The 12455-nt window shown below is 54.6% G+C and overlaps 1 protein-coding gene across 1 annotated transcript in view; it reads left to right on the top strand.

The window, feature by feature from the left end:
- Window positions 1-213: 213 nt before the first annotated feature.
- The window catches only part of RTN4R (reticulon 4 receptor), a 76556-nt gene continuing 64314 nt past the window's right edge, over window positions 214-12455 (top strand). Inside the window, exon 1 of the mRNA XM_065692524.1 lies at window positions 214-457. Within this exon, the coding sequence (XP_065548596.1) occupies window positions 436-457 (22 nt within the window). The 5' untranslated portion in view covers window positions 214-435. The remainder of the gene's footprint in view (window positions 458-12455) is intronic.

The following is a 12455-nucleotide window of genomic DNA, read 5'->3' on the forward strand; positions in this document are numbered from 1 at the left end:
TTCCTCTCACGTCAAACCACATGATCCCATAAAACATTCATCGCCTCTCCATCCCCGCGCCCCGCTTCGCTCGCTCGCTCGCTTCCCGGGATACAGTGCAGCGGGCTCCGCGCTCCCCGCCGCCGGCTCTTTCCTGCCGCAGCCCCGGCCCCGTGCGTGCGGCGGGCGGGAGGGAGGAAGGACGGACGGAGGGAGGAGGCAGGCAGGGAGGCAGGGAGGGGGAGCCTCGCCTGGATGCTGACTCCAGCTCGGGGGCTGCTCATTCCCCCGATGAGCGAGGCCGCCGGCACAGGGACACCCCGACCCCCAGCCCCGAGCGCCGCCGCTCCGCGCTCGGGCTGAAGTTTTCGCACGAGGATCTGCCCCGCTCCCGCAAGGATTGTACCGCCGCCGCTCGACTTCGCGCCTCCAGACGTGCCTTCCCCGACCCCTAAGATGAAGAGGGCGATAGCTGAAGGTAGGTGCGTCCCCGCGTCCCCCACACCCACCCCCCGCAGGGGCCCCCCGGGGGGCGGCAGGGGCAGGGCAGCCGCGTCCCCAACTTCGCGCTGGGCCGGGAACTTCCTCGCTGCAACTTTGTCTTTATTTTGGTGTCTTTATCGCTCTTTTTCCCCGCGGGGTCGGCGGGAGCGGCCCGGTCCCACCGCGGGGGAGAGGGGCCGGACCCCCGGGGGCCGGGCCGGCAGGCGGTGGGGCGCGGTGGGGAGCGGGAGATCCGCGTCTGCGGGAGCTGAGGAGAGGCGAGGCCGGAGCGGGTGCGAGCACCGGGCTGCGCCCCGACACTGCGCGGTGCGGCTCCGTCCGCCGAGCGAGGCAGCGGGATGGATGGAGAGCAGCGGGATGGATGGAGAGCAGCGGGGGGAGCAGCGGGATGGATGGAGAGCAGCGGGCTGAGCCCCCACCAGCGGGTTACCCGCACCCCCCCCCCCCCCCCCGGATCGGCCTTGGGGCGCCCGGGACAAGCTGGTACCGCTGGGGGAAGCGGCACCGCGCGTTCCCCAGCCCGCACCCCGCGTGGGCTCGGAGCTGCTGCCCCGGCTCCGCTCCCCGGGCCCGGCCGCCAGCGGGAGCCTCCGACCGGGGAAGTTCGCTGGGGCGATTACCGGGGTGCAGCGGGGCCGCCCCTCTCTCCCGTCTGCCCGGTGTGGGGTCCTTTAGCCAGTGGCTGGGAAGAACGGGGTTGCCGCGGGAGCCCCCCCTGGGCTCGCCCCGCTGGAGCAGAGGCACAGAGCATGCGGCGGGGCAGGGTCCTGTGGCTGGAGATAGCCCTTTTTCCACCTGCTCTGGCATCCCTGGCGATGGTCTGTGCTTCCCAGCCCCCGGTGTGGAGGGATGGGGCTGCGGCTGCTGTGGGAGCCGCTCCGCCGTGCGGCTCCGGGTGGAACCCGAAATAAAGACCTACACTCGGAGGAGCACACGCTCTCACGCTGCAGGTTCAGACCACTCGGGGAAGCGTGTGCCACCACCCGGGTGTGGTGGCTGGAAACCCAGCCCACGGGTTGCAATTTTAAGCTGGAGGGATCAGCCCAGTGAAGGAGCTCTGCTGCCGTCCAGGCTGCTGGTCAAGGCAGTGTTGGGCACGCAGAGCCTCCTCCTTGCTTCCTGTTCCCATCAGTGACACAAATACAGTCTTTTTATTTATTTATTTATTCTTTATTCCTTTCTGTTTTGGAAGGCACTCTGGCCGATTTATTTGTGGTGATCAAAGGACATCTCCAAGCCTTGATCCAAATGACACACCACCTCCTTTAGAGAGTTTGCATCGTTTTTAAACCTGAAACGGCTGATATATTCGTGTTTGGAAAACACCCTGGGAGCAGGTTGCAGTGACTGTTTCTTCCACGGGCCCTCGAGGGAGATACTGGTGTTTGCTATGTGCTGTGCTGTAGCCTGGTACATGGGTTACCTGGTGATGTGAGCCCCATAGTTGTCTGCCAAGGCACACTCCTGGTGCCAAGCCGGTGGTGTGGGTTGTTTCTGTACGGTGATGCTGTGGGGTGGCTGTGGGCTGTGTGGAGTGGTACCCAGGTGATGGTGTGGTATAGGCACGCGGGGTGGCCTCTCCCCCATCCTGCTGCAGCACTTCCTCTACACTGTAACACTCCCGGCTGCTACCAGCATAATGTGAAACAATGCAGAGATAATGAAATATAAAATCTGTTACAACAGCTTTATTTATAGAACAGGCTTCAAGGGGTTTGGGTTGGGTTTTTTTCCCCTGCAGTTTATGAACTGCTCCCGTGAGAGGCTGGGCAGCCTGGATTGCTGCTAGGTGCGACCGTAAAGTCCTTACGAACCTTGGGAGATGATGTTTAGATGAATGCCCATCCTACTTACTGTATGTGGACTACATTTCCCAACCCGGGCTGCCAGGATACTTCAAGTCTAAGCCAGAAATAGCCACCAGAGGCAGTTTGGCAGCAGAGCTTTTGCCTGTTCTCAGCACTTGCTGCCTTATTAGTGCAATTTATTTCTATTGAAAGAGGCCTTTCTGTACTTATTCTCTTATAAAATATATTTAAAACCAAAATCCAAACACAAGCTATATTTGACAGATCGGTGCTATGAGAACCTGCATCACCCTCAGGCACTAATTCACTGCTGTGAGAGCAACAATTTGAGAGAAAACACGACTCATCAGCTATTATTATATATTTCCTTTCTGTATAATGTTCACTTTGTGTCAAGGAGCTGCAGCATTTCCTGAGCTTGGCCGTGTCCCGTTCGTCCCCGTCCCCCCCTCCGGCAGCACATCCCTCAGCCCCTGTGGGACCGTCAGCGAGGCGGCTTGGAGCAGGTTTCTAAAGAGAAATAGGGCAGAAAGCCGGAGGTGCCGCTGCAGCGCCCCACGCCCGGAGCTGCGTCCGTGCAGGTGCCGCTGTGGCCCGGCTGCCGCTGCGGTGTTTTCCCCGCTACGAGCGCCAGACGAAGCTCGCTCGGAAGGTAATGAGAAGCGGTGGGAAAGGCGCCGCTGCTCTCCCGGCGGCTGTGGCTGTGGCTGCGGGAGCCGGTGCCGCTCACCGCCAGCGCGGGGAGCTCGGCGGCCCTGCCTCGGCAAGCCCGGTCCTTCGTTAATCGCCTCCCTCCGTGTTCAGGTGCTTTGGGCTTCACCTCAGTGAAACCCACTCGGGAGCCTCCTGCTGCTCATAAGCGTGGAGGCACCGGCGGTGGGAAGGAGCAAGGGGGTAAACTGCAACACAGCTGAGGTGTTCCCTCTGCTTTTGGCTGCTACCTGCCCTGCTCAGAGGGCTTGGGAAGGAGAGGGCAAGGGAATGCTTGTCTGTCACTCAGCCTGGTGGCTCACTGTGGAGTTGGAAGCTGGCACAAAGGATGTGGGGGTCCACAACTCGCATGATGTCTTGATAACTCTGTGACAACCACTGTGCTGGGAATGAAGGCCTTGTGCCTGTGTCATCTTCTTCTGACACTGATGAGGACTTCGGCCGTTAAACCTTCCAGAGGAATAAGCAAAACCTGCAAAATCCAGCAGCGCTTGTGTGAATTTTCCACCTTCTTTGGCTCGAAAGCAGTGAGGGAGAATATCAAATGGGGACAGGGAAGGGGAAGGATGCTCCACAGGCCAGCTCTCAGGCTTACTGCTACACACACTGCAGGCACGGTGATACTGGCTGTGGGGAGCTGCTGCCTGCCCTGGAAAGTGCAGTGTCTTCCCTTCCCATCATCCTGAGACTTGAGGGAGAGGGAAGATCAGCTGAGCCAGAGACTCAGCGTAAAGCAGGACAACGAAGACTGTGAATCTCTGAGCTCCAGTCTCTGCTCAGCCTGCAAACGGCTATTGTGCCAGTTGCTCACCCAGCCCAGCCCCGCGTGTATCCTCTTGGAGGGGCTGAAGCTGCAATCCCGGAGCAGGATTCACCTTGCGCATCCAGCCACAGGCAGAAGAAAAGAGTCAGTCTAATTAGGTGTGCATTCTCTTCTCCTTGGATTTGCAATGCTTTCTGCTGCTGTCACCTTCATTAAGATATATCTCTGAGTGCCAAGTGCCTCTTTTGATGTTCTTAGATTTTTTCTTTATGCAGGAGGCACGCACACAGTGGAATAGGAGTATCCTGTACCATTGCAACGACTCCTTGTAAGAGGCAGCATTATGGTATGGTGCCTGCAAGGGCTGGGAATTGTACTAGGGATTCTCCCTCCTGCCCATGCAAAAAGCTTGGTGCTGTGTCCTAGACCCGGATGGATCTATCTGGAATTTGTGAGTAATGGGGTTTCGGGCTCCCCCATCACAGACACACACAGAGGTGTGGGAGGGAGGAGCAAGGCTTGTGATCTACAAAGCCCAGCTTCTCCTCCCCTTTCATGCTTGTGGTTGCAGCTCCTGGAGGTTTCCAGGGACTGAGAGAAAAGGAGACAAATGTACTGAAATGTCATGATCAGCTGAAAGAAGCAAAGTGTGGACCCTTCCGTGTTTGCATGGAAATACCAAAGCAATTCACACAGACTTTGCTAAAATGTGCAACTCACCTCAGCCTGCCCTGGTGTCTTTTTATGGCCACTGAGACATGAAGCAGCATGAGTGTTGGGTGGCTGATTATCCATGATAATGGTGGTCAGGGATGATGTGTAGATGCAGAGTAGACTGGCATCAAAGCGAGAGATACCTCCTATGGGGTGTGTGCAGCATGTGTGGAAAGGCTCTGTGTAACACAGAACACATCTGCATGTGTTGCACAGACCCTGTCCATGTTTACTTGGCTTTTAGAGAGCTCCTGGGAGCCAGGGCTTCAGGAGTCTCGTCTTGGCCCTGCTTCTGCCTTCTCTGTACCCTTGACCAGGTCAATGAGCCTTTCTGTGATTTAGTTTCAGCATTTCCAGCTCTAACGCAGGACAGTGATGCTGAGCTATCTCCCAGGGGATCCAGAATATGCTTTTAAAGGTCAGTCCAGAGCTAAAAAGTGGAGGTCTGTGCAATTAAAGATCACTCCTTGAACAGTGACACAGTGCCAGGTGACAAGACCGATGATATTCCCCTTAGGGGTTTTGTTGCATCACCAGCAGGTTTGTCTCTGGTCTGGCCTTGCCTTCCTCACGTCGTCTGCATTGTAGCTTGGTGCTGATCAATAGCACCAGCAGATTTTACAGTATTTACTGTCCCTCTCAAGTCTCTGCTCCTGGAATCAGGGGATTAGAAAAGTTTGATTTTTGTAGCCTTCCTGGTTGTCAAGAAAAGCTGAAGCATTACAGAAGCATGTGCAAAACATTGGGGAAGCTGGAAGCAAGGAAGTATTCCAGTGCTGTGGGGTTTAGTACAGTTTCTTGGCAGCTCAGCAGTGTGAAGCATCAGCCTGATGACTCACAAGTAGCAGGCTGCAGCCCTTCTCCCCCAGGCAGTGTTAGGGTCCAGTGTTAGAGCCAGGCAAAGCAGGGTTTGGAGCATGTTTTGTCTGTCATAAAACATAGGATAGTTTGGAAGAGGCATCTGGAGGTATCTAATCAACCTGCTGCTCAAAGCACAGCTCATCTCAAAGCTAGATCAGGTTGCTCAGGGGCTGTCAAGGATGGGTGTCATCTCCAAGGGTGGAGATATCCTCTTCTCTGCCTTAGCTCAGACTTCTTGGCCTGTCTGGCCAAGGCTGCTCAAGCCCTTTGTCACCTGGCCTGGGTCAAGACTATGAGTGGCCCATGTCCCTTTGGCGAGGTTGGGATACCTCTTGTCCATCACCAACCAGGCTTGGCAGTGGTGGAGTAGGCATGATGGTGCACATAGTGCCTGGAGAGTTGCTTTGGACAAGGGCCTGTAGGGACAGGCCAAGGGGAATGGTTTTAACCTGCCAGAGGGGAGACTGAGGTGAGCTCTTAGGCAGAAGCTCTTCCCTGCGAGGGTGCTGAGGCGCTGGCCCAGGGTGCCCAGAGAAGCTGTGGCTGCCCCATCCCTGTCAGTGCTCAAGGCCAGGTTGGACACAGGGGCTTGGAGCAAGCTGCTCCAGTGGAAGGGGTCCCTGCCCGGGGCAGGGGTTGGAACTGGATGAGCTTTAAGGTTCCTCCCAACCCAAACCATTCTATGGTTCATGTTCACCTTGGCGTCCACCATAGCTTCCAGGCCATTGGCAGCAGGCTGCTGCTCACAGCCAGCAGGCTGGTACTGGTGCATGGGGTTATTCTGCTCCAGGTGCAGAACCTCATGCACTTCTACCAAGTGAGTACTTCATACTTTTCGTCTTTCACTCATTCAAACCTCTTGGATATTCAAGAAAATAAATGCTTACCTGCATGTAAATTGGTTCCTTTATTATACAGAAGTGTTATTTAGCGGTGGGTCAGAAACACTTGAAAAAGCCCAGGGTTTCCACTCTCCACTTGGCTTCTCCAAAGTTGAATGGTTGTTCCCCGTTCCCTGTGCTACTGCCCAAGTTCCAGTCCAGACAGCTAAGGAGAAGCTACTCCTTGACATGGGTTGTGTTCTTCCTTCCACCATCAACATCCTTATGTGATCAAAGTCCTTTCGCCAAACGATACATGTTTTGCTGTTTAGTTCCTGAAGCTGGCTGAGAAAAACTTTATTGTCCTGCATTTCTGTACTTTATCCAATGAGGTCTCCATGAAAGTCTGGAGAGTCTTTATTGTCAGCTATGCTTTGATCCCCATCCCCAGCTGCAATTCCACATGGACATGAAAAAGGTCCAGAGAAAGCAAATCAAATACAGCAGCAGAGTGAGGTTCACTGCCTGCATGGGGGTTTCCAGCCCATCACAGCTTTGCTCCATCTCGTGGGAGTTTGTTATATTCCCTCAGATGGCTCTTTGAATCTTGTTGCCTTTTTAACAGTTGTGCTTTCTTTCATCTCCCTGTGTTGTACCTTCTGCTGCAAACAAAGGAGTGTTTGCATTCAAATTTGATGCTCCCCTTTCTTCCCTGAGTGCATGGGATAATTATAGTGCCATACATGGACTTGTACTAATTGATCAGTTATTAGTGATGATTATAATTGACATGATAATTTAGGAAGAAGAGGCACTTCTGTGGTGGAAGCAATGCTCTAGGATAACCATTCAGAATAGGTCGCTCGTGTCAGATCATCTCCTGTGTGCTGCTCACTGGGGAAACAGGCTCACTCTTTTGTTTTAAAGAACAAATCCTCTGCAAGAGCCATCTGCCTGCAGAATTCTTCTCCTGGAGCTGTGCAGTTTGCTGGGAGTTCATTTGCCTCTTTAGCTACTAAAGAGAAAGTAAAAGTGAGTGATTAGGCTGAGGCTGGGGCCGTTCACATCAAAGTGACAGATTTTGTGAGCTGGATTGGGAAAAGTGTTTAAAAGTGCTGTGTTTTCATTACACTGTGAAGCCTGTGGGCAGACCCGTGCTCTTGGAGCTCCAGCACAGCTCTGCTCTGCACCAGGGGTCGTTAAATCGGAATGAATTGTGTGACTTCTTAAATTTGGGTGTGCTTGTTTGATGACTTTAAATATTGATTGTAATTGTGCATCGTTCTTACGGCTGTGAGTGATGATCGGAGCCACGTGTGATGCCCCATGTGCATAACACAGCGACGTGAGCAGGGAGGAGATGTGAACTCAGGCTGGCTCTTAAGCAGAAGGTGAGGGGGGAGAGGAAAGGAAAACACCTTTGGAGGTCCTGATTTCAGCTTTCCTGCTCCCAGACACCATGGCTGGGGTGTGTGTGGGGGGGTGGTGTCAGAGATGTGCCATCAGCTGTGGGGCAAGAAGGGATTTCAAAAGTCTTTTGCAAGTGAAGGCTCCACACCCTCCTCTGACAAAAGGCACCTTTTGAATCCTAAGAGCAAATGCTGAGGCTGTTAATGCTGTATTTGCCTCTGCAGAGAAAAACAACCACTTGAAAGCCACCAGGACCCTCAGGACTGGAGCATCTCCAGGGCATGGGTATGTTTTGAGGGGTGGTGGGAAGCTGCAGTGTGAGCACTTTGGGAGCAAAACCATCTGCATGGGGACAGGTCCCTTCCCAAGAGCACGTGTCCAGTGAGGGTCTGGCTGTCACTGATGCTCTCCATGCCCGTGCAAGCACGGTTAGCGTTGGCTTTACACTAGAGGGCTGTCTGTCCCTTTCCCTTCAGAGAAAAGACACGAGTCTGTGTGCTGGTATCCACACAGTTTGACAGCAGCCACCGTTGTCAGGTGGGTAACGTGATGTCGGCCTATACTTACTGCTCACGGTTTCTCTGTGCTGTACAAGAACACCCGTGTCCTGGTCTGGGGGCACTTTGAAACTGTGATGTGGAGCCTTTCTGATGTTACCACCAGGCAGTGTCCTCCCACACGGGTTAGCAGCCTTTATGCAAGAGCAAGCAGGCTCAGACCAGTGGTACCCTTCCCCTCCTATATGTTCAGGAGCAATAGCACGAAGTGTTAGTGCAGGGGCTTGCTCTGGGTTTCCAGGATTGTGGCATTTACTCTGCTTGCAAGGAGCTGCAGCCATGAACATTTGCACATCCTGTTCTGAAGCTGTGTTGTGCACCCAGGCCAGAGGTGCTTTGGAATTGGCCACCCTGGGGGCAGGAGGAAAGTCTTCAGTGTCCTAGGGCTGGGAGACATGAGGCAAGATTTCCTTCCGTAAGCTCAGGTGGGACAGTTTGCCCTGGCTCTTCTGCTAGCAGCAGGGCTGAGACCTCTGTAGATATCTTGGCCACTGTGAAGGCCAATTGCTTCATGTCCGTGCAGGCACTCATATCCTGGCTTTGTTTAGTTCTGTCCCCATTCACCTTCAGCTAGACTGGTTTTCACTTGGGTGAAGATGAAGCTGAGGTTTGCCTCCACTTAAACTTGGTTTGAATGCAGACCTTCCCTTAAAGAGGTGTAGCTGCCTGGAGAGATGCACCCACAAACACCAGCCCCTCCGTGACTTCCATGTGCATGGTGCCAGCTGCGTTTGGGGCGTTTGTGTCCATTCCTGGATGCCTGTGCAGTCATGTTTGGCTTGGTTCTTTGCCAGCAGCTGATTTATCAAGTCCTGGGACTTCTCTCCCTCCCTCCCTCTTTCCTCAGTCTGCAGCTAATACTTCCTGAAGGGAGGGGGGATGAATAATGGTAATTACAGCAGCTCACAGTCCTGAGTGGGAACATTAACCACATGCACAGTGATGGATGGTGGGATGCTCTGCAGCAGGAAGCTGGATGTGGGGATGGCCTGCTGGACCTGCTGGGCTGGGGCAGCAGCTGCTGCCAGATGTGAGGCAGGAGGGGGACCAGCAGGGAGTAGGCTGAGATCTGTCACCTGAATTCAAGGTATGTCCCATAGCTGATGATGATTAGGGATGAGCCCATTAGCTGCAGGCAGGCATTGCCTTGCAGGCAGGAAGGAGGCCTGATCCTGCTGTCACACAACTGCCTTGCCCCTTTGCTCTGGCCCTGCTTCTCTAACAACCCTTTCATACCTTGCGTTGGGGTCTCCACAGAGTCCATAAAGGTCTGCAGAGCAGCCCAGCTCTCTCCAAAGACCAACATCAGTGCATGACCAGCATGGGGTTTCATGTTGGTGCTGCCTGGATGGTCCCAGCCAGGCTGGTGTTTGGGGCAGTTGGGAAGCCCCATGGGCAGGGGCCCAGGCTGTGCTGTAGGGCTGCATTGTCCACATCAGCCCCTGCTCCCCTTGCACTGTGCAGGCTGGCAGCTGCTGAATCCCTCACTTGGCTACTTCAGTTTCAATCCACAATATGAATCTGAGCCCCTCTGGGTGAGACAGCAAAGGGACTCCATCAGCTGAGCCTGCCTGGGGGTCATGGGGGTGTCAGATCATGCAGGATTTTGACGTGTCATATTTAAGCCTCAATTTCTGACAATGTGCAGTGAAGTGAGACTTCAGCTGGGGTGCGGAGGCAGAGCCTGGCCAAGGGATTGTGGAACCTAAGATGGGAAGAGGTAACATCGTTGGGTTTGATGTCACCCACAATTGTGGCAGATGAGCCACAAGTCTCTCCGGGTGTGTCAAGGACAATAGATAATGGTCCATGGTGAAACACACAAAGATAGGAAAGTACTGTTTGTCCGCTTTGGCTCCTCCCTGGAGAGTCCTGCTTTGGTTCCTACCTGGAAAGTTTAGAACTCCCCGGAAAGAAAGTTCTAAAGAAAGCTCTTTGGAACTCCCCAGAAAAGTCCCAACCCTTGGAGGCCTTTCTAGATATTACTGGCCACTTCTTCCGATGTAGGCTGGCCCCCTGCATCAGAATGAGTGCGCATTTTTGTCAGTATAAAAACCCAAGCCTCATGCGATGCTGGAGGCAGACCCTCATACCACCCAGGTCAATGTTGCCTCTGTGGGGATGCCTGCTAAGGTTGAGCCCACCTCCTTGCACTGTGATGATGTTTCTCAGAGCTGGTTTCCTGATCGTCATCATATGGTCCTTGGGTTTGGTAAGATAACCAACCATCAGAGATACCCTTTACTGTATCGTTACATTTTCCCTGTATTAATAGTTATTATTCTGTATTGTGTTGAGTTTCTCTCAACCCGGAATCCTCGAACTCCAGAACACCTGGTCTTTTTAGCAAGAGACAGTTCTATCACGACACAGTTTTTGCTGCTGGGGCGCTGGGCTGTGCTAAAGGGAAATGTGCTGTCCAGAAACCAGGCAGTGGCCAGTTCAGCATCCTCAGGTCAGCGAGCCCCATTCCCGTTTTCCTGAGGCTGCTTCCTCTCCTGTGTGCAGCCGAAGGTGGTCCCGAGCCCTGGGAGGAGGCTCCGTGAGGGGCTGGGGCTGCTGCTGCCGCCTGCCCAGGCTCTGCCTCCCCGGTGGTGTGCGTGAGCACCGGGGCCCGTTTGCTCCCAGGCTGGACGGGAGCACCGCAGGAGCAGCACAGCCAGAGAGAGACGTTGATGCCGGTGGCACAGTAAATGAATGTGAGCTGCCTCCTGGGAGCCAGCCCCAGAGAGACTGGCTTTACTTGGCCATGGCTTTCTGGTGGGAAATGCTCTCGTTTTGCTCCGTTTATTTTTGGCTTTCTTGCTGTTTTGCTAGGCTTACAATGAATCCTGAGCTCCTGGGTGGCCAGCGGGGCTGTGGGGACACAGTTCTGTTCAAAGCAGTGTGCTTGGTCATTTCCTGAGCACCTTGGATTTATAAGGAGCTTGGGGGAGCTTGACCTCAGGCATGTGCGCACGATACTTGTGATAGAGAAGGGGTGCCTGTGGCTGCAGCCTGCATAAGGAAGGGGTTGGAGAGCCACTTGGTACTCTCCCATCAGGTAGACAGGGAATTTTCTCTCTCCTGGGATAGCCGCAGTTGGTATGTTGCTGCTGGGAGCCGTCACGTGCGGAAGGGGCTGACTGCGTGTCACTGTGTGCGTGAGTTGGTGGCATGTTGGCACGGCACGTGTTGCATGGGAGCTGGAGCTGGGCTCGCCCCTCACGCGGCAGCATCTGGCATGCTTTAACTGTCGTGAGGATCCCCAGAAGAGCTCTTGCCTGCTCCAGCCTTGCCACCTGCCCAGCGTTATGTGAAGTGTCTTGGGCTTGTGCTGTGATGGATGGGCTGCAGGGCTGGCAGGCATGCAGGGGAGCTGTGCTGGGCTCCCTGGAACTCCCTGCACTGCACGGGCTCTGCCTTAGGTGCTGGAGGGGGATCCCAGCCCTCTGACGTGTACAGTGCCTGCGTTTTGAGCTTGTTGCATTGGCAAACACCCACGGGGTGCCAGCCAAGGCAGCTCTCTGCGTGCTGTGGAATCATTTTCCTGCCCGCACCCTCTTCCCTGCTCTTGCTGCGGCTGAGATGGACCCTCTGGAGTATGCGAGCTGTGTTGATTTTGGCTGGGTTTCTGAGCCTTTTTAGCTTGCTCCTCTCTTCCTAAAATGAAGGCTTCACTGCTGCTCATCTGAGCATGATTCCCTTGCTATGCACATTTGTGCTCTGTTTCCTGCTCATAAAGCCACCCTGTAAAACAATGGCTTAATGGAGGAACCTGCTGATGTCAAAACCCCTAAAACCCGCAATGACGGGTGTGGGGTTTGCTCTGCTCGCTACATGGATGGGGTAGTTGAGCTTGGCCATGTGCTGCTGCCAGCAGTTGCAATGCAGACAGTGTACAGGCCAGGAGCAGAGCACAGGGTCACCAGGTCCAGTTCCACTGGTGACCTGCTGTCCGGAGAGTGATTTACCCTGTGACACGCACAGGCCATGGGCCAGCGGCTCCCACCACCCGTGTGTGAGCCAGGCACGCAGCCCCTCCTCATCAGCCCTCATCATGGTCCTTCTGTCTGGGTGTCAGTGGTGATGTCTGCTTCCCCCCTGCCTCTCCCCACACCCCCTGTGTTAGAACAGACCCAGTGCAGACTGAGCATCCCCATGGGAGGAGATGATAGGGCAAACTGATGGCACTGTAGGTCCCATGTCCAGTTGCTGTGAAGGTGGGCAATGCAGCACTGGGCTGCTAACGAAGACGTGAGCTTGCCCTGCATCCAGGGCTGGGGCAGGGCAGGCTTTTACTGCTGCCTCTAAAATTGAGAGGTGTTGTTGAATTAAAGGAATGAGC

The sequence above is a fragment of the Lathamus discolor genome, chromosome 12 (assembly GCF_037157495.1).
Source record: "Lathamus discolor isolate bLatDis1 chromosome 12, bLatDis1.hap1, whole genome shotgun sequence".
Taxonomy (NCBI): domain Eukaryota; kingdom Metazoa; phylum Chordata; class Aves; order Psittaciformes; family Psittacidae; genus Lathamus; species Lathamus discolor.